The sequence below is a fragment of the Capricornis sumatraensis genome, chromosome 1 (genome assembly GCF_032405125.1).
Source record: "Capricornis sumatraensis isolate serow.1 chromosome 1, serow.2, whole genome shotgun sequence".
Classification (NCBI taxonomy): Eukaryota; Metazoa; Chordata; class Mammalia; order Artiodactyla; family Bovidae; genus Capricornis; species Capricornis sumatraensis.
This window is the reverse complement of record NC_091069.1, coordinates 173,540,185-173,563,405: the sequence shown is the minus strand read 5'-3', so window position 1 is coordinate 173,563,405 and position 23,221 is coordinate 173,540,185. Positions and strand designations below refer to the sequence as shown.

Here is a 23,221-nt window from a genome sequence, read left to right as displayed (position 1 = left end):
TAAATTTTTTATTTTATATTTATAAGAATAATTTTTTTATTCATATTATTTAAAAATGTCACTGTTTATTATATAGATGAATTACCAACAATATTTCATAGAATGAGTAGGCACCTTCTTTTTTTTTTTAAAAAAGCTCTTATTTGTAAAGATAAATTACTGTTTCTTCTGATGAACAGGGGGAGGTAAAAAAGATTCATGAACATTTAAACAAACTGTCTACTTCCAAATCACAGAATACAACTGAGCAATAAAAAGGAGTAACTACCAATACACAAAACAACCTGGATGAATCTCCAGAGAATTATGGTGGATGGAAAAAAAGCTAACTCCAAAATTGTATGTACTATATGACTCAATTTATACAACATTCCTGAAGTGACATTATGGTAATGGGAAACAGATTAGCTGGTTGTCAGGGGTTACAGAGTAGAGTGGGAGGGAAGCAGATGTGGCTATAAAAGGGCAATAGGCGGGATCCTTGTGATGATGGAAATGTACTATATCGTTATAATAGAAGTGTTAATTTTCTGGTTGTGATATGGCACTATAGTTTTATAAGATGTTACCACTGGGGGGAACTGGGTAAAGGGCCCATGTTATTTCTTTTTATTATTTCTTAAAACTGCATGTGAATCTATAATCTCAAAATAAAGTTTAATTTAAAAATGCAATAAGAGTTAGATATCATTCACAACAGCTTTTTAAAATTTTTTAAACTGTAAAATATTTAGGAATAAACCAGGAAGACCCAAGATCTCTATGGGTAGAGGGGGGAACACAGGAGGGCACAGACGATGATTTAAATAAACAGAAACAGTCCATGCTGTCAAGTTACCACCAATTCATCTATAATTCACTGCAATCACAATTAAAATTCCAGGTGAATTTTTAAAAGAAATCTAAGAATAAAGTTCATGTGGGAAAATAAAAGTCCTTGGAAGGCTAACTCATCCTTGAAAAATGTGAAAAAGGAAGTCCTTGTCCTACCAGATATTAAGACAAACTGCACATGCAGAGTAGTAAATATAGTATGGTATCTGCTCAAGAACAAAGAGAACAATGAAGGAAAAAAGAGACCCAAGACACAGAAACTCAACCTACAGTAAAAGTGGCACTACAAAAATCAAATGGCTGAGGCCTGTTTAGTGAACGGCACTAGTTCATTTTACGGAGAGGAAAAGCCTCCCGGTATTAAACACCATATACTAACACGGAGTCTAGGCAGACTAAACACGTAAATGTGAAAGAAAAAGAACAGGAAGTTATAAAGAAGACATTCACTGAGAAGATTAGTAAACAGCTGACATAATGGGAATAGATATTTGAACTTTTAAAGATCAACAGGGAATTTATATCCAGAATATGTAAATCATTAAGAAAAAGAAACTAACACTGAGATATGGGTAGAATCTATGAAGAGGAATTTACAGTAGATGAAACCTAAATGGCAAACAACCACATGAGAGTCTCAAACTTACTAACAACCAGAAGATGCATATTGAACAAAAGATATATTTATTTTTACCCACTAGACTAGTAAAAATTAGAAAGATGGATAATGCCAAGTTTGGCAAGCATATAAGAAAATGGGCATTGCTGATGAAAGTATAGACAAGTGTAGGCATTTTTTCAGAGCAATTTGACAATACTTGGCAAATTCAGCTTAAAATAGCTGATGATCCAGCAATGCTGTGTGAGGTCTGTTTTCCAAAGAAGTCTTAGGCCTACAGCGATGCATATTAGGATGTCACTGCAGTGGTATTTGTGGTGACAATGAGTTGGAGGCAGAGTACACAATGGGAACGGGTATAAAAAATGTGATGGTTTCATACCACAGAGTACAGAGAACTAGGTATACACATAGCACAGAGATATATCTTGAGAACAGAGCTCTACTACCACAAAATCAGAGTTATCCAGATATCATGTGCCTTCTGATGGGAGAAGACAGCAGAAGGTAGTTCTGTAAAATCAAAACCAAAACCTGAATCAGAATGCAGTTCGAGCTAACAATTTATAGGAAATACAGAGGGCAGAGTGGCAAACTACTCTACAAAGAGATGATCAACACATTCCAGACCTTGGAGACAGAGAGTGGCTTCTCAACAAACAATTACAACGAAAAGAGAGGGAGATGGAAGGAAACCTAGAGATTATAAGGCATTTGAGCCAATTGCAATGCATGGATCCAATCTAGATCCTGATTTAAACAAAAAGCACTGATGACAATTATGAGACAATTGAAATACCAATTTGATAGTAGCAAACTACTGCTAAAATGTTTTCACTGTAACAATGGTAACGTGTTTACGTTTTAAAGAGTCCCTATCTTTTTAACATAAACATGTTAAAATATATATGGATGAAATGATTTATCATTTGGGATTTGCTTCATGATACAGGAAGAGGGAAGTGTACAAATGAAACAATATTGGCCACAAAGTGGTAATTGTTGATATTTGGTTATGTGGATATGGAGGTTATACTGTTCTACCTTCCTATTTCCAAAATATAAAGTATTTTATAAAAACCACATAGTGTTTAGTGAAAAAAGCCAAACAGAATGAGATACAAAATATGTCACTGTTTAGATAAAAATAGAAGCATACAAAACAATACAAATGTTACAAAAGCACAAAGGGATACACATAAAATGCCTTTGAAAGGTGGCCTAGGTAGGGAAAAGGGAATGGGAGTGAGAAATATAAAGAAAAGAATGAATGAATGAATGAATGAAAGTGTTCACGTATCCTGAAGCAAGGAACATGTTCAACTTAACTCTCTACTCTTTAAGTCTAAAAGCCAAAAGCAACCACCATCATCAAACATTAAACTGATACGTAAAGGGAGAGAAATGTTTACACTAGGTTACACAGGTTATGCAAGGAGATCCAACCAGTCCATTCTGAAGGAGATCAGCCCTGGGTGTTCTTTGGAAGGGATGATGCTAAAAGCTGAAACTCCAGTACTTTGGCCCCCTCATGCAAAGAGTTGACTCATTGGAAAAGACTCTGATGCTGGGAAGGATTGGGGGCAGGAGGAGAAGGGGACGACAGAGGATGAGATGGCTGGATGGCATCACCGACTCGATGGACATGAGTTTGAGTGAACTCCGGGAGTTGGTGATGGACAGGGAGGCCTGGCGTGCTGCAATTCATGGGGTCGCAAAGAGTCAGACATGACTGAGCAACTGCACTGAGCTGAACTGAACTGATGCAGAAAGAAAATATATGTGAGACTGAAAATACGTTGCAAATTTCACAATGGTAAATGTAACTTACTGCAGCAGAGTAAAAATGATGTCTGTTGCGTAAAAAAATTTTACGATAATTAGTCAGTGTGAAGTCAGTGAAGTCACTCAGTCGTGTCCAACTCTTTGCGACCCCATGGACTATAGCCTATCAGGCTCCTCTGTCCACGAGATTTTCCAGGCAAGAGTGCTGGAGTGGATTGCCATTTCCTTCTCTAGGGGATCTTCCCAACCCAGGAATCGAACCCGGGTCTCCCACATTGTAGGCAGACGCTTTACCATCTGAGCCAACAGGGAAGCCAAGTGGATAATATTAAGAGATATGTTCAACAAATACACAGTGAATTTTATAAGAAGCTTCTTCCTAAAGTCAAAAATGAATCAAGAAAATTAGTTGTCTGAAATCTGAATTAAATGTTCAACAAACATTTTAAATTGATTTTTACCAAATATGAGCCTATATTTGGTCAGCTATAAAATGATTTGGATTTCTGCACAAAAACAAAAATGTTTTTAGATGGAGAGATGGTAAAGGAAATTATTTTATCTATGGAAGTTTTGTTTAAAATTATGAAGAGAAAAAAGTATTCTACAGAAGTGAAAGATCTTCAATTAAGGCCTAAACAACTGCCTATAGATTATAAGACCTTTCAAATAATATAAAAAATGTGTTGATTCAAAATTTGAAAAATTTCAAGTAGTTATCTTTAACTTTAGACAAATAGTACAATATGGGAGATAATGTTCAATGAAAACTTTAATAGTAAACTTAATGAAATCTAAATGCAGACCAAGTATTTCGAATGTAAATTTAGCATTTAAATTGAGATGGGCTGTAAATTTAAAATACACATTGGATTTCAAAGATTTTCTATGAATAAAAGAACGTAAAGCATCTCATTAATAATCTTGGAATACTATGTGTTGAAATAATACTTTACATATACTGAGTTATATAAAATATTGATAAATTTTATTAATATTATTAAAATTAATTTTACATGTTTCTACTTTTTAAAAGAAGGCTACTAACAGATTTAAAATTACATATGTGGCTCCCAATATATTCCTTTCGGACATTAATATAGAGGATACAAAGATAGTCCTTGACCACAAGCAACTTACCATCTGTGGGAGACAGGAAGACTAGAAAAGAAAGAACTATCCAGGGAGAGTTGTTGATGAATCAATAAAAACTCATCACAACTAATCAGAGAAAAATCTCAAAAGATAAAATCTAGTGGCCCAATTACAAATCATAATCACCAGCGATGGTCTGCATATAAAGGAATCAAATTCACTATTGGGCCTTCAAGTATTTGAAGTCTTCAAGAATATAATCTAATTCCTTTTAAGCTGTAGCAATAAACATTTAATTTCTCAAAGTATGATCCCACTGGAGGTTCAAGATGACTTTAAGTGATATGAAACAAATATTATTTACTTTGTATTAACTAGCACTTATTTATTTTAATATGTATTAAAATATATAATGAATAAAATAATTTGTATATTAGGAAAAATGTAATAATCACATTAGACCCATGATTTCATACCATTATGTGATGTTTCCTTATAAGAGAAAATTATTTAAATGAAAGATTTGATTTTAAAAATATTAAGTAAATAACAGTATAGGTGTTAATACAGAGAAGGCAAAAGTTATAAAGGTTTTTCCTTTAAGCAATCTTTAAAGATAGATTTCTGATAGGAAAACCCTCTAAAATATTTATTCAGTATTTTATCAATTATTTACAGCCTGATAAATAGGTTGTTGAAAAACTACTGTCTTAAATTATCTGAGATAAATGTGAAATTATCCTAAAGGTGCTAACCAAAACCACTCAGTGACTTTAAGTATATTTACCTTCAGTAGGTTCAGTTCAGTCACACAGTCATGTCCAACTCTTTGCGACCCCATGAATCGCAGGACGAAGGCTTCCCTGTCCATCACGAACTGCCGGACTCCACTAAACTCATGTCCATCAAGTCGGTGATGATATCCAGCCATCTCATCCTTTGTCATCCCCTTCTCGTCCTGCCCCCAATCAGTCCCAGCATCAGAGTCTTTTCCAATGAGTCAACTCTTTGCAGGACGTGGCCAAAGTGTTGGAGTTTCAGCTTTAGCATCATTCCTTCCAAAGAACATCCAGGACTGATCTCCTTCAGAATGGACTGGTTGGATCTCCTTGCAGTCCAAGGGACATGCAAGAGTCTTCTCCAACACCACAGTTCAAAAGCATCAATTCTTTGGCGCTCAGCCTTCTTCACAGTCCAACTCTCACATCCATACATGACTACTGGAAAAATCATAGCCTTGACTAGATGGACCTTTGATGGCAAAGTAATGTCTCTGCTTTTGAATATACTATCTAGGTTGGTCATAACTTTCCTTCCAAGGAGTAAGCGTCTTTTAATTTCATGGCTGCAATCACCATCTGCAGTGATTTTGGAGCCCCCAAAAATAAAGTCTGACACTGTTTCCCCGTCTATTTCCCATGAAGTGATGGGACCAGATGCCATGATCTTAGTTTTTGGAATGTTGAGCTTTAAGCCAACTTTTTCACTCTCCTCTTTCATTTTCATCAAGAGGCTCTTTAGTTCCTCTTCACTTTCTGCAATAAGAGTGGTGTCATCTGCATATCTGAGGTTATTGATATTTCTCCCGGCAATCTTGTTTCCAGCTTGTGCTTCATCCAGTCCAACGTTTCTCATGATGTACTCTGCATATAAGTTAAATACGCAGCGTGACAATATACAGCCTTGACTGGTTCCTATTTGGAACCAGTCTGTTGTTCCATGTCCAGTTTCTAACTGTTGCTTCCTGATCTGCATGTAGGTTTCTCAAGAGGCAGGTCAGGTGGTCTGGTATTCCCATCTCTCAGAATTTTCCACAGTTTATTGTGATCCACACAGTCAAAGGCTTTGACAAAGTCAATAAAGCAGAAATAGATGTTTTTCTGGAACTCTCTTGCTTTTTCCATGATCCAGTGGATGTTGGCAATTTGATCTCTGGTTCCTCTGCCTTTTCTAAAACCAGCTTGAACATCAGGAAGTTCACGGTTCACGTATTGCTGAAGCCTGGCTTGGAGAATTTTGAGCATTACTTTACTAGTGTGTGAGATGAGTGCAACTGTGCAGTAGGTTGAGCATTCCTTGGCACTGTCTTTCTTTGGGATTGGAATGAAAATTGACCTTTTCCAGTCCTGTGGCCACTGCTGAGTTTTCCAAATTTGCTGGCATATGATGCTTTCTAAGGCCCACTTAACTTCACATTCCAGGATGTCTGGCTCTAGATGAGTGATCACACCATTGTGATTATCTGGGTCGTGAAGATCTTTTTTGTACAGTTCTTCTGAGTATTCTTGCCACCTCTTCTTAATATCTTCTGCTTCTGTTAGGTCCATACCATTTCTGTCCTTTATCTAGCCCATCTTTGCATGAAATGTTCCCTTGGTATCTCTAATTTTCTTGAAGAGATCTCTAGTCTTTCCCATTCTGTTCCTTTCCTCTATTTCTTTGCATTGATCGCTGAGGAAGGTCTTCTTATCTCTCCTTGCTATTCTTTGGACTCTGCATTCAGATACTTATATCTTTCCTTTTCGCTTCTCTTCTTTTCACAGCTATTTGTAAGGCCTCCTCAGACAACCATTTTGCCTTTTTGCATTTCTTTTCCATGAGGATGGTCTTGATCCCTGTCTCCTGTACAATGTCAGGAACCTCCATCCATATTTCTTCAGGCACTCTATCTATCAGATCTAGGCCCTTACATCTATTTCTCACTTCCACTGTATAATTATAAGGGATTTAGTTTAGGTCATACCTGAATGGTCTAGTGATTTTCCCTACTTTCTTCAATTTAAGTCTGAATTTGGTAATAAGGAGTTCATGATCTGAGCCACAGTCAGCTCCCAGTCTTTTTTTTGCTGGCCATATAGAGCTTCTCCATCTTTGGCTGCAAAGAATATAATCAATCTGATTTCGGTGTTGACCATCTGGTGATGTCCATGTGTAGAGGGTTCTCTTGTGTTGTTGGAAGAAGGTGTTTGCTATGACCAGTGCGTTCTCTTGGCAAACCCTACTAGCCTTTGCCCTGCTTCATTCTGTATTCCAAGGCCAAATTTGCCTGTTACCCCAGGTTTTCCTTGACTTCCTACTTTTGCATTCCAGTCCCCTATAATGAAAAGGACATCTTTTTGGGGAGTTAGTTCTAAAAGGTCTTGTAGGTCTTCATAGAACCGTTCAACTTCAGCTTCTTCAGCATTACTGGTTGGGGCATAGGCTTGGATTACTGTGATATTGAATGGTTTGCCTTGAAACGAAGTGGCTTAGACAGTAAAGCATCTGCCTACAATGTGGGAGACCTGGGTTCAATCCCTGGGTTGGGAAGATTTCCTAGAGAAGGGAATAGCAACCCACTCCAGTATTCTTGCCGCCCCCCCCGCAAAAAAAAATATTTACCTTAATAACCTACAAAAGCTCCGTCGATAACTCAGCCGCTGGCTAGCTGCAGCAACACTGGGAGGAAGAGGTGGCCGAGGTGGGAAGTAAGCTAGAGTCGCAGAAAATAGTAAGCAGACACCTCCAAATTCTGAAAAACAAAACAAAAAAAGTAAAATGTTAATCAGACAACACAAAAAGTTCAACATTTCAAGTATTTAACAAATATTTATCGAGCATCATTGCAGCTTTAGATATATTGTTATTGTTGCTCGGTCACTCAGTCATGTCCAGTTCTTTGCAATCCCATGGACTGTAGCATGCAAGGCTTCCCTGTCCTTCACCATCTCCTGGAATTTGCTCAAACTCATGTCCATTGAGTCCGTGATGCCATTCAACCATCTTGTCGTCTGTTGTCCCCTCTTCTCCTGCCTTCAATCTTTCCCAGCATCAGGGTCTTTTCCAGTGGGTTGACTCTTCCTATCAGATGGCCAAAGTATTGGAATTTCCGCTTCAGCATCAGTCTTTCCAATGAATATTCAGGGCTGATTTCTCTTAAGACTGACTGGTTTGATATCCTTGCAGTCCAAGGGACTCTCAAGAGTCTTTTCCAGCACCACAGTTCGAAAGCATCAATTCTCCAGCGCTCAGTCTTCTTTATGGTCCAACTCTCACATCTGTACATGACTACTGGAAAAACCACAGCTTTGACTATGTGGATCTTTGTCGACAAAGTAATATCTCTGCTTTTTAATACACTGCCTAGGTTAATCATAGCTCTTCTTCAAAGGAGCAAGTGTCTTTTAATTTCATGGCTGCAGTCACCATCTGCAGTGATTTTTGGAGCCCAAGAAAATAAAGTCTGTCACTGTTTCCATTGTTTCCCCATCTATTTGCCATGAAGTGATGGGACCAGGTATCAGGATCTTCGTTTTCTGAATGTTGAGTTTTAAGCCCATTTTTTACTCTCTTCTTTCACCTTCATCAAGAGACTCTTTAGTTCCTCTTCGTTTTCTGCCATAAGGGTGATGTCATCTGCATATCTGAGGTTAATCTCTCTCCCAACAATCTTGATTCCAGCTTGAGCTTCATCCGGCCCAGCATTTTGCATGATGTCCTCTGCATGCAAGTTAAATAAGCTGGGTGACAATATACATATATAGATATATACAGATATATCTATAAACGTATATACAGATAAATAGAGATAAGCAAATAGTTATACACAGATAAGTAAAATATAGTACTTGCCTAGACAAAACAGCTCAGATTTGTGAGAAAGATTGACATGCAAAGATATAACTTTCAGCAGGTAAGAAGTCGTACAAGGAAATAAGTATGGCAGACTTATGGTATGGTACACTACATAAAAAGAGGATTGAAGCAGTAAACAAATGTTACTCTATGGAGAAAACCCATTAAAAGCCAACAGTATTATCTATAACAGAGATCTTCAAACAGGCCTAGGATGATTGTTTTATAAGCATGGTCCTCAAAAATAAAGACTAGGCTAGAAAACTGGTAAGACTAGGACAGGAAAAGGTTTGTTTGATCAATGGTAGGATATTCTAATGCTTTGTGTAGAACAGAGTTAATATATAGGCTCTACGGAAAATCTGAACAAGACAGGGAAGCATCCAAAGGAAAAAAAAAAAGAAACCAAGAGACAGAGAGCAAAAGTTAACAAACACAAGACTAGCTAATGTAGGCTATTAAACAATCAAAGGGCTTCCCTTGTGGGTCAGTGGTAAAGAATCTGCTTGCAATGCAGGAGCCACAAGAGATGCAAGTTTGATCTCTGGGTTGGGAAGATCTTCCAGAGAAGGGCGTGGCAACTCACTTCGGTATTCTTGTCTGGAGAATCCCATAGACATTGGAGCCTGGTAGGTTACAGTTCACAGGGTCACAAACAGTCAGACATGACTTAGCACACACACGCTCATCAAACAATGAAAAGTACAATGAACAACTGATCAATCTTAGTTTGGGCACCATTATAGAAGGCAAAGTTCCTAGGACTCCTGAGCTTTCCCTCCAGAATTCTGGCACATGGAAGTCCCAGCTTTTAACTGTGCTCAATTTAGTAGAAAAGCATGACTCTAATAGAAAAGTCAGGAAACCTTGGAGTATAGACCAGTATATCCCATTAATTAACTTATAAACTGAATGAATTCCTTACTCTTTCTGGGTCAATAAAGGGAACAGACCAAGTGATTTCTAGATGTTCTTTCAGTAGGATAATTCTAACTCTAAGGCTATATTCTTAGCAAAACAGTACAATATTTTATAAGACACTAACCACAAGCAATGTCTTTATTTTTTAGCAATCTTAGGAACAAATTTAATGCATTGTTTTAATTTACAGTCCCTTTAATTATGAGTAAAAATGAATAAGCATCTTCCATATGCTTAGTGGCCATTTGTACTTCTTCTGTGATTGCCTTATTTGTATTCTTTGTCCATCTTTCTACTGGCATTTTTTACACAGCTTCACTGAGATATAATTCATAAGATATAGGATTCACACATTTAAAGTACATAATTATAAAATACAGAATTCACACATTTAAAGTGCATAATTCTATGAGTTTTACAATCATCACCACAGGTTTAAACTTTTCCATATCTCCAAAGAAACTCTGTCAGTGAGTTCAGTCGCTCAGTCGTGTCTGACTCTTTGCGACCCCAAAAACTGCAGCACACCAGGCTTCCCTGTCCATCACCAACTCTAAGAGCTTGCTCAAACTCATGTCCATCGAGCCGGTGATGCCATCTAACCATCTCATCCTCTGTCGTCCCCTTTTCCTCCTGCCTTCAATCATTCCCAGAATCACGGTCTTTTCCAATGAGTCAGCTCTTCATATTAGGTGGCTAAAGTATTGGAGTGTCAGCCTCAACTTCAGTCCTTCAAATGAATATGCAGGACTGATTTCCTTTAGGATGGACTGGTTGGATCTCTTTGCAGTCCAAGGGACTCTCAAGAGTCTTCTCCAGCACCACAGTTCAAAAGCATCAATTCTTCAGTGCTCAGCTTTCTTTAGAGTGCAACTCTCACATCTATACATGACTACTGAAAACCATATCTTTGACTAGATGAACCTTTGTTGGTAAAGTAATATCTCTGTTTTTTAATATGCTGTCTAGGTTGGTCATAGCTTTTCTTACAAGGAGCAAGTGTCTTTTAATTTCATAGCTGCAGAGCCCATCTGAAGTGATTTTGGAGCCCCCCAAAATAAAGTCTCTCACTGTTTCCATTGTTTCCCCAACTGTATACCATGAAGGGATGGGACCAGATGCCATGATCTTCGTTTTCTGAATGTTGAGTTTTAAGCCAATTTTTTCACTCTCCTCTTTCACTTTCATCAAGAAGCTCTTTAGTTCTCCTTTGCTTTCTGCCATAAGGGTGGTGTCATCTGCATTATCTGAGGCTATTGATATTTCTTCCAGCAATCTTGATTCCAGCTTCTGCATCATCTGGCCCACCATTTCACATGATGTACTCTGCATATAAGTTAAATAAGCAGGGTGACAATATATAGCCTGACATACTCCTTTCCTGATTTGGAACCAGTCTGCTGTTCCATGTCCAGTTCTAATTGTTGCTTCTTGACTTGCATACAGATTTCTCAAGAGGCAGGTACGGTGGTCTGGTATTCCCATCTCTTTAAGAATTTTCCAGTTTGTTGTGATCCACACTGTCAAAGGCTTTGCTGTAGTCAATAAAGCAGCAATAGATGTTTTTCTGGAACTCGCTTACTCTTTTGATGATCCAGTGGATGTTGGAAATTTGATCTCTGGTTCCTCTGCTTTTCCTAAATCCAGTTTGAACATCTGGAATTTCACAGTTCATGTACTATTGATGCCTGGCTTGGAGAATTTTGAGCATTACTTTACTAGTGTGTGAGATGAATGCAACTGTGTGGTAGTTTGAATGTTCTTTGGCATTGCCTTTCTTTGGGATTGGAATGAAAACTGACCTTTTCCAGTCCTGCGGCCACTGCTGAGTTTTCCAAATTTGCTGGGATATTGAGTGCAGCACTTTCACAGCATCATCTTTTAGGATTTGAAAGAGCTCAACTGGAATTCCATCACCTCCACTAGCTTTATTCGTAGTGATGCTTCCTAAGGCCCACTTGACTTCCCATTCCAGGATGTCTGGCTCTAGCTGAGTGATCACACCATCGTGATTATCTGGGTGATGAAGACCTTTTTTGTATAGTTCTCCTGTGTATTCTCGCCACCTCTTCTTAATATCTTCTGCTTCTGTTAGGTCCATACCATTTCTGTCTTTTATTGTGCTCATATTTGCATGAAATACTCCCTTGGTGTCTCTAACTTTCTTGAAGACATCACTAGTCTTTCCCATTCTGTTGTTTTCCTCTATTTCTTTGCATTGATCACTGAGGAAGGCTTTCTTATCTCTTCTTGCTATTCTTTAGAACTCTGCATTCAAATAGGTATATCTTTCTTTTTCTCCTTTGCATTTCACATCTCTTCTTTTCACAGCTATTTACAAGGCCTCCAAAGACAACCATTTTGCCTTTTTTTCATTTCTTTTTCTTGGGAATGGTCTTGATCCCTGCCTCCTGTACAATGTCAAGAACCTCCGTCCATAGATTTTCAAGCACTCTGTCTATCATATCTAATCCCTTGAATCTATTTCTCACTTCCACTGTATAATTGTAAGGGATTTGATTTCGGTTATACCTGAATGGTCTGCGGTAGTTTAAGCATTCTTTGGCATTGCCTTTCTTTGGGATTGGATTGAAAACTGACCTTTTCAGTCCTGTGGCCACTGCGGAGTTTTCCAAATTTGCTGGCATATTGAGTGCAGCACTTTTGCAGCATCACCTTTCAGGATTTGAAATAGCTCAACTGGAATTCCATCACCCCCACTAGTGTTGTTTGTAGTGATGCTTTCTAAGGCCCACTTGACTTCACATTCCAGGATGTCTGGCTTTAGGTGAGTAATCATACCATCGTGGTTATCTGGGTCGTGAAGATCTTTTTTGTACAGTTCTTCTATGTATTCTTGCCACGTCTTCTTAATACCTTCTGCTTCTGTTAGGTCCCTACCATTTCTGTCCTTTATCGAGCCCATCTTTGCATGAAATGTTCCCTTGGTATCTCTAATTTTCTTGAAGAGATCTCTAGTCTTTCCCATTCTGTTGTTTCCCTCTATATTTCTTTGCATTGATCGCTGAGGAAGGTCTTCTTATCTCTCTTTGCTATTGTTTGGAACTCTGTATTTAGATGCTTATATCTTTCCTTTTCCCCTTTGCTTTTCACTTTTCTTCTTTTCACAGCTATTTGTAAGGCACAAAATTCTCCAAGCCAGGCTTCAGCAATACGTGAACGATGAACTTCCAGATGTTTAAGCTATTTTAGAAAAGGCAGAGGAACCAGAGATCAAATTGTCAACATCCGCTGGATCATGGAAAAAGCAAGAGAGTTCCAGAAAAACATCTATTTCTGCTCTATTGACTATGCCAAAACCTTTGACTGTGTGATTCACAATAAACTGGAAAATTCTGAAAGAGATGGGAATACCAGACCACCTGACCTGCCTCTTGAGAAACCTGTATGCAGGTCAGGAAGCAACAGTTAGAACTGGACATGGAACAACAGACTGGTTCCAAATAGGAAAAGGAGTATGTCAAGGCTGGATATTGTCACCCTGCTTATTTAACTTACATGCAGAGTACATCATGAGAAACGCTAGACTGGAAGAAGCACAAGCTGGAATCAAGATTGCCAGGAGAAATATCAATAACCTCAGATATGCAGATGACACCACCCTTAAGGCAGAAAGTGAAGAGGAACTAAAGAGTCTCTTGATGAAAGTGAAAGAGGAGAGTGACAAAGTTGGCTTAAAGCTCAACTTTCAGAAAATGAAGATCATGGCATCCGGTCCCATCACTTCATGGGAAATAGATGGGGAAACAGTGGAAACAGTGTCAAACTTTATTTTGGGGGGGCTCCAAAATCACTGCAGATGGTGATTGCAGCCATGAAATTAAAAGACGCTACAAAGCCACAGTTATCAAGACAGTATGGTACTGGCACAAAGACAGAAATATAGATCAATGGGACGAAATAGAAAGCCCAGAGATAAATCCACACACATATGGACACCTTATTTTTGACAAAGGAGGCAAGAATATACAATGGAGTAAAGACAATCTCTTTAACATGTGGTGCTGGGAAAACTGGTCAACCACTTGTAAAAGAATGAAACTAGATCACTTTCTAACACTACACACAAACTCCTGTCCATCGAGTTGGTGACGCCATCCAGCCATCTCATCCTCTGTTGTCCCCTTCTCCTCCCACCCCCAATCCCTCCCAGCATGAGGGTCTTTTCCCTGAAAATGTGGGAAGATGTGGATTAAAGATCTAAATGTAAGACCAGAAACTATAAAACTCCTAGAGGAGAACATAGGCAAAACACTCTCCGACATAAATCACAGCAGGATCCTCTATGATCCACCTCCCAGAATTCTGGAAATAAAAGCAAAAATAAACAAATGGGATCTAATTAAAATTAAAAGCTTCTGCACAACAAAGGAAAATATAAGCAAGGTGAAAAGACAGCCTTCTGAATGGGAGAAAATAATAGCAAATGAAGCAACTGACAAACAACTAATCTCAAAAATATACAAGCAACTTATGCAGCTCAATTCCAGAAAAGTAAACGACCCAATCAAAAAATGGGCCAAAGAACTAAATAGACATTTCTCCAAAGAAGACATATGGATGGCTAACAAACACATGAAAAGATGCTCAACATCACTCATTATTAAAGAAATGCAAATCAAAACCACAATGAGGTACCACTTCACACCAGTCAGAATGTCTGCGATCCAAAAATCTGCAAGCAATAAATGCTGGAGAGGGTGTGGAGAAAAGGGAACCCTCCTACACTGTTGGTGGGAATGCAAACTAGTACAGCCACTATGGAGAACAGTGTGGAGATTCCTTAAAAAATTGCAAATAGAACTGCCTTATGACCCAGCAATCCCACTGCTGGGCATACACATCCAGGAAACCAGAATTGAAAGAGACACGTGTACCCAATGTTCATCACAGCACTGTTTATAATAGCCAGGACATGGAAACAACCTAGATGTCCATCAGCAGATGAATGGATAAGAAAGCTGTAGTACATATACACAATGGAGTATTACTCAGCCGTTAAAAAGAATACATTTGAATCAGTTCTGATGAGATGGATGAAACTGGAGCCGATTATACAGAGTGAAGTAAGCCAGAAAGAAAAACACCAATACAGTATACTAACACATATATATGGAATTTAGAAAGATGGCAATGACGACCCTGTATGCAAGATAGCAAAAAAGACACAGATGTGTATAGCGGACTTTTGGACTCAGAGGGAGAGGGAGAGGGTGGGATGATTTGGGAGAATGGCATTGAAACATGTATACTATCATGTAAGAATCAAATCGCCAGTCTATGTCTGATGCAGGATACAGCATGCTGGGGGCTGGTGCACGGGGATGACCCAGAGAGATGTTATGGGGAGGGAGGTGGGAGGGGGGTTCATGTTTGGGAACGCATGTACACCCATGGTGGATTCATGTCAATGTATGGCAAAACCAATACAGTATTGTAAAGTAAAATAAAGTAAAAATAAAAATTAAAAAATTAAAAAAATAAAAAATAAATAAAAAAGACGCTTACTCCTTGGAAGGAAAGTTATGACCAACCTAGATAGCATATTCAAAAACAGAGACATTACTTTGCCAATAAAGTTCCGTCTAGTCAAGGCTATGGTTTTTCCAGTGGTCATGTATGGATGTGAGAGTTGGACTGTGAAGAAAGCCGAGCACTGAAGATCTGATGCTTTTGAACTGTGGTGTTGGAGAAGACTCTTGAAAGCCCCTTGAACTGCAAGGAGATCCAACCAGTCCATTCTAAAGGACATCAGTCCTAGGTGTTCATTGGAAGGACTGATGCTGAAGCTGAAACTCCAGTACTTTGGCCACCTCATGCAAAGAGTTGACTCACTGGAAAAGACCCTGATGCTGGGAGGGATTGGGGGTGGGAGGAGAAGGGGACAACAGAGGATAAGATGGCTGGATGGTGTCACCAACTCGATGGACAGGAGTTTGAGTGAACTCCAGGAGTTGGTGATGGACAGGGAGGCCTGGCATGCTGCAATTCATGGGGCAGCAAAGAGTTGGACACGACTGAGTGACTGAACTGAACTGATACCTGAATGGTCTAGTGATTTTCCCTAGTTTCTTCAATTTAGGTCTGAATTTCACAATAAAGAGTTCATGATCTGAGCCACAGTCAGCTCCCAGTCTTGTTTTTTCTGCCTGTATAGAGCTTCTTCATCTTTGGCTGCAAAGAATATAATCGGTCTGATTTGGGTATTGACTATCTGGTGATGTCCATGTGTACAGTCTTTTCTTGTGTTGTTGGAAGAGGGTGTTTGATATGATCAGTGTGTTCTCTTGGCAAAACTCTGTTAGCCTTTGCCCTGCTTCGTTTTGTACTCCAAAGCCAAATATTACTCCAGGTATCTCTTGACTTCCTACTTTTGCATTCCAGTCCCCTATAAAGAAGAGAACATCTTTTTTGGGTGCTAGTTCTAGAAGGTCTTTAGAACTTCACAGAACCATTCAACTTCAGCTTCTTCAGCATTACTGGTCAGGGCATAGACTTGGATTACTGTGATATTGAATAATTTCCCAGCCCTATGCAATCATTAATCTTCTTTCAATCTCTATGGATTTGAGTACTGTGGACATTTCTTACAAATGAAATCTCATAATATGTAGTCTTTTGTGATTGGCTTCTTTTACTTAGCGTATTGTTTTCAAGATTCACCTATGTTGGAGCAGTACTTTTTTTTTTTTTTTTTTGCCAAATAGTATTCCATTGAATGGATATATCACATTTTAAAATTCCCTTAGTTAACTGACATTTGGATTGTTTCTACTTTTTGACTGTAATGAATATAGTTACTCTGAATATTTGTGTACAAATCTCTGCATGGATGTATGTTTTCATCTCTTTAGGCATATACCTGGAAATGGAACTGGTGGGTCATATGGTAATCTATGTTTAACATTTTGAGAAACTGCCAAACTATTTCCAAAGTGGTTGTACCCTTTTATATTGCTACCAGCAGCGTAAGTGAAAGTGAAAGTGAAGTCGCTCAGTCGTGTCCAACTCTTTGTGACCCCGTGGACTGTAGCCTACCAGGCTCCTCCGACCATGGGATTCTCCAGGCAAGAATACTGGAATGGGTTGCCATTTCCTTCTCCAGGGGATCTTCCCAACCCAGGGATCGAACCCAGGTCTCCAGCATTGCAGGCAGATGCTTTAACCTCTGAGCAGTATATGAGGGTTCCAATTTCTCCACTTTCTCATCAACACTTGTTACTGTATTTTCCATTTTATTGATTATAGTCACCCTACTAGGTTGTAAAGTTTATCGCGTTACAGTTTTGATTTGCATTTTCCTAATGACTAATGACAATGAATATCTTTTCATGTGCTTGTTGGCCATTTGTATATCTTCTTTGGAGAAATGTCTATTTCAAGTCTTTTGCCCATTTGTTAATCAAACTGACTTTTTGTTGCTGGATTCTAAGAGTTTTTTAAAAATATATTCTGGATACAAGTTCCTTATCAGATATATGATTTACAATTATTTTCTCCCACTCTGTGGGTTGTCTTGTCATTTTGTTGATGGTATCTTTTGAAGCACAAGATTTCAGTTTTAATGAAATCCAATTTTTCTATTTTTCTCTTTTGCCATTTGTACTCTCAGTGTCCTTTTTAAAAAGAATTCACCTAACCCAGGTCATGAACACTTATGCCTATGTTTTCTTCTAAGAGTTTATAATTTTAGTTCTTACATTTAGGTTTATGATCTATTTTGAGTTTTTTTTTTTTTTAATACACAGGGAAAGGAAGGGATTCAAATTGATTTTTTTGTATGTGGCTATCCAGTTATTTTTGGGGGCTCCAAAATCACTGCAGATGGTGACTGCAGCCATGAAATTAAAAGACACTTACTCCTTGGAAGGAAAGTTATGACCAACCTAGATAGCATACTGAAAAGCAGAGACATTACTTTGCCATCAAAGGTTCATCTAGTCAAGGCTATGGTTTTTCCAGTGGTCATGTATGGACGTGAGAGTTGGACTGTGAAGAAAGCTGAGCACCGAAGAATTGATGCTTTTGAACTGTGGTGTTGGAGAAGACTCTTGCATGTCCCTTGGACTGCAAGGAGATCCAACCAGTCCATTCTGAAGGAGATCAGCCCTGGGTGTTCTTTGGAAGGACTGATACTGAAGCTGAAACTCCAGTACTTTGGCCACCTCATGCGAAGAGTTGACTTATTGGAAAAGACCCTGATGCTGGGAGGGATTGGGGGCAGGAGGAAAAGGGGACGACAGAGGAAGAGATGGCTGGATGGCATCACTGACTCGATGGACGTGAGTCTGAGTGAACTCCGGGAGTTGGTGATGGACAGGGAGGCCTGGCTTGCTGCGATTCATGGGGCCACAAAGAGTCGGACACGACTGAGCAACCGAACTGAACTGATCCAGTTATTCCAATATCACTTTTCTTTTCCCTTTGAATTGGCTTGGCACTGTTGTTCCAAAGTCAATTGACTATAATATCAAGTTGAAAAGTCATTTCACTATAAATGTAGTGGTGTAATTTTTGGAATCTCACTTCTGTTCTGTTGATTTATATGTCTGTCATTATACCAATATCAAGCTGTTTTGATCAGTGCAGCTTTGTAGTAAGTTTTGAAACTGGGAATTGTGAGTTCTCCAATGTTATTCCTTTTCAAGGCTGTTTTGGCTATTCTGAGTCCCTTGCATTTCCATACAAATTTTAGGATGTTTGTCAATTTCTGTAACAAAGGCAGCTAAATATTAATTGAGATTGCATTTAATTTGTAGATACATGTGGGTAGTATTATCATCTTCAATATTTAAACTTCCAACACATGAACAGGATGTCTTTCCATTTCTTTAGGTCTTCTTTAATTGTTTCCAACAGTGCCTTATAGTCTTCAGAGTGCTAGTATTATGCTTATTTTCTTAATTTATTCCTGAATATTTTATTCTTTTTGAGGCTATTGCAAATGCACTGTTTTCCTAATTACATATTTGGACTGTTCATTACAAGTGTATAGAAATACAGTTGATTTTTATATATTAATCTTGCATCCTAAAACTTTTTTTTTAGCATGAGCTTGTTTGTTTTTGCTGAATTTGTTTTTTAGATCTATTAGTCTTTTTCAGTAATTTACAAAGGATTTTTATATACTCAAGATCATGCCATTTTCAACAGAGATAGTTTTACTTCCTCCTTTCTGATCTAGATGACTTTTACTTCTTTTTCTTACTCAGTGATCCTGTTCTTGGTGGTGGGGGTGGGGGGATGCATTTAGTCTTTGACCATTAAATATGATCTTATGTATGTGTTTTTCATAGATGCCCTAGTATTACTTGGTTGAAGGAGTTCTTGTCTATTTCTAATTTGGGGATGTTTTTATCTTTAAAGGGTGCTGGATTTGTCAAATGCTTTTTTTGCCCCCATCCATTAAGATGATCATATAGTTTTTCTCCTTTATTCTATTAACATATTATGTTAACTGGATTTTGAATGTTAAACCAACTTGTATTCCAGGAATAAAACCCATTTTGTGGTGGTGTATAATCCTTATTATGTTACTGGATTTGTTTGCTAGTATTTTGTTCAGGGCTTATGTGCCTATGTGTATTGGTCTACAGCTTACTTATAATGTCTTTGTTTGCAAAAATTTTAGTTTAAGAATCATTAATCTTTTAAGGTCATGATTCTAGGCAAATTATTTTTTCATAGAAAGAAGGGTCATGGGACATGATCTCAGGAAAACAAATGGGAAAATATGAAAGCACTGAAGCAATAGCTGGAAGCTTTGAATACGGATTTCTGCTTGACGGCCTGGGAGTCATTAGCCAGAGGATGCAGAGCATTAATACATGCCCAGTAGGAGAAGGAAATGGCAACCCACTCCAGTGTTCTTGCCTGGAGAATCCCAGGGATGGGGGGGCCTGGTGGGCTGCCGTCTATGGGGTCACAGAGAGTCGGACACGACTGAAGCAACTTAGCAGCAGCAGCAGCAGTGCCTAAAATCCAGGCATTGAAAAGACACAGCAACTGCCTAAGCGTTCAATAAAAAGAAATGATATAACCAAAATAAAATTCAACATTTGTTTTACCTACTTTTGGTTTTATTATTCTTACATTTCAGCTTCTTTCTTTAAAAGGAGTGAGTCGTCTACAGGGAGCTTTATTTACCACCACCACCTCTAATTTCACTTTTATCCCCTCCACATCAGATTTCTGAGATATAAGTTCCATCATATAGCTCTCTAGTGTAGAAGTCCCTGGAGCGTGGCCTTTGCCTACAACCTGGTGAACTTCAAACCCTTTACCTCTGCTTAGAAGGCTTGCGTGGCCTGACTTACCTCTCTAGCTCCACCTTTCACCACTCTCACCAGATCTAAGCCCTTCTATGAGGGACACCTTAACCCACTTGAACATTCAGTGAACACCTGTGAAGTTCTTAGTTTTGATTATCACATTCCTAGTGAAGTCTTCCCTGACTCCTCAACTTCTCCCCAAAGCCAGGTCAGTTAGGCTTCCCAAGCTCTGTATACCCTTATTTACATTGAAATGATCTCATCAGTGAACTTGCCAATTCCCAGTGCTTACCATGATGTTTGGTACATAGTGAAACACTTACAAAAAGTTTTCTGAATGCAGAAGGAAATAATGAACAGGCATACGGGGAGAGGCAATATACTTAAGATTTAAGAGTGGACTAGGGCTTGAGTCTAAAATAAACAGAAAGGACCTAGAAAATGTTTCGAAAAGGTCAACATCCCTTATTAATAGACTAAACATACAGAGAGTAGGAAATGAAAAGGACAATCATGGGTGATCTACGTTTATGAAGTTAGAGAACATGGCCAATAACAGGAAACTACAGGGAGAAAATGGACTTAACACCTACCGATAGAGGCTTAACAAACATGTATCATGGATTGCTATGTTCAGTTTTTTACACTGATATTTAGAAAAGACACTAGACAAGGTGTTATACAGTTCTTAACTGTAAACAGATGGGAAGAGTAAAGTTAGGAAATAACCTTTCATGTAGCAATAATGCATTTTAAACTTACGAAAGCTGAAACTCCAGTACTTTGGCCTCCTCACGCGAAGAGTTGACTCATTGGAAAAGACTCTGATGCTGGGAGGGATTGAGGGCAGGAGGAAAAGGGGACGACAGAGGATGAGATGGCTGGATGGCATCACTGACTCAATGGACATGAGTCTGAGTGAACTCCAGGAGCTGGTGATGGACAGGGAGGCCTGGCGTGCTGCGATTCATGGGGTCGCGAAGTCGGACACGACTGAGCGACTGAACTGACTGACTGACTGACTGACTGACACTTCCTAGAAAGCATAAGTTTTAAATAGGCATCTCCATATTATATGGAAGGGAAGCACATATATGAATATGTATGGCTGCTAAGTCGCTTCAGTCGTGTCCGACTCTGTGCGACCCCATAGACGGTAGCCCACCAGGCTCTCCCGTCCCTGGGATTCTCCAGGCAAGAACACTGGAGTGGGTTGCCATTTCCTTCTCCAATGCATGAAAGTGCAAAGTGAAAGTGAAGTCGCTCAGTCATGTCCGACTCTTAGTGACCCCATGGACTGCAGCCTACCAGGCTCCTCCGTCCATTGGGATTTTCCAGGCAAGAGTACTGGAGTGGGGTGCCATTGCCTTCTCAGAATATGTATGGATTAGTCCTCTATTTTTAAGAAGTGATCTGGTATACAAAAAGTAGAGTGAAAATGACAAGGATAAAAGACAAAATAGAACAAGAAGAAAATAAACTTTAAAATACCTGCATATAATACAGTCTCTATGAGATCTTTAATGTGGGCCCTGCTATTCTCAGAAGCAAGAAGAGGTGCTGTCCCATTGGGAGCTGGAACGACAAGTGGTCCAACTAAAAATGCACAAGCTCCCCCGAGGTAGCTGAGCATCGACGCGATAGCTGTGGCAGTGGCCCGCTCGTCTGCAGAGAACCACGTTGTGGACAGGAATGGAGCTGCGTTCATTACAGTTGGACCTGCCAATCCATTTAACAGCTGTCCTCCATGGATTAGTCTGGAATCAAACAAATTAAAAGGCTGTGAGGTAGCTAAAATAGGCATCTTCTAGACAAAAGGAGTTAGCCAACAGTGTTTACTACAGCAATAATACATATCTATAAAGAACAAGAGACACCTGGAAGGTAAAGTATGGTGACTCTCTGTGGGCAAGAATACTGGAGTGGGTTGCCATTTCCTCCTCCAGGGGATCTTTCTGACCCAGAAATCGAACCTGGATCTTTTATGTCTTCTGCACTGGCAAGCAGGTTCTTTACCACTAGCGCCACCTGGAAAGCCACAAATAACTGCATATAACCATAATACACCAATGGTCACCCCTTATTCATTTCACAAATATTTACTGAAGCCTGTGATTTGTGCCATGTACCAAAGTAAATACTTTCAATAACCTTGTTTTATTTATTATCACAACATTATGTGCAAGATATTATTATCTCCATTTAATGAAATGTGAAAGCTTTGGCTTGGAAACATAAAAAACTTGCCCAAGTGCTAACAGGCAAAGCTAAGATTCAGACCCAGGTCTGACTCCCAATTCCATATCCTCTGAGACTGCCACTTATAGACACCTAGTAAGTGCCTCCAGCCCTACAAATAACACAAATGAGCTCAACATTTCACACCTACTCTCTGCAGGATAACGGAAATACAAAAAAGGAAAAATAAACATTATAGAATCTTCTAATGGAAGAGGAACTGGTCAAGAAATCAGAGGATTTTGTCTGCACCTAACTACTTTAATGCTCCTGGGTAATATGTCTTTGTGGGATTCCATTCCTTCTCCCATAAAATGAAGAGGTTAGTTTAATTTCAGTCTGCATGTCATGAGTATTTGTTAGGTGAAGATACTATAATTACAGATCCCTAGGTCCTTTCCAGCCTCAGACTTTAATTGCAAGGCTTAGTGAAGAGTAGCTCCTTGCTTCCATTTCATTTGTTCTTGCGCTCACCCTTCCTCATTACCGTATTCTGTTCAGTGCTCTGTCCTGTTCCCTGATGAACACGGAACACGAAAACCCTTTTCCCATATTTCTTTTTCCACCCCCAACATAAACATTCACATTCAAAACTAGCCTTGAAGCAGAAAAGAAGTCAGAAGTTCAAAAAGCACAGACAAAACAAGAGAAGTGAGTCAACCTCTTCTGCTTTGGAGGTAAAGGAAAAGAAAGGAACAGTGTACATGACATATATAGGATACTACTTTTTCCTTCTGTTCCTTTTGCTTTTTAATCACCGTGTGGGTGTCAGATCTTCCTTTTAACAAGTACCACCTTGATAAAAGTTTTTTGAATGTAGGAG

General features: G+C 38.9%; 1 protein-coding gene across 1 annotated transcript in view; it reads right to left on the bottom strand.

The window, feature by feature from the left end:
* The window catches only part of SLC49A4 (solute carrier family 49 member 4), a 101,123-nt gene that overhangs the window by 43,095 nt on the left and 34,807 nt on the right, over positions 1-23,221 (bottom strand). Inside the window, exons 3-4 of the mRNA XM_068980353.1 lie at positions 21,652-21,917; positions 7,715-7,844 (exon numbers count right to left, since the gene is read on the bottom strand). Coding sequence (XP_068836454.1) covers positions 7,715-7,844; positions 21,652-21,917 — 396 coding nt within the window. The remainder of the gene's footprint in view (positions 1-7,714; positions 7,845-21,651; positions 21,918-23,221) is intronic.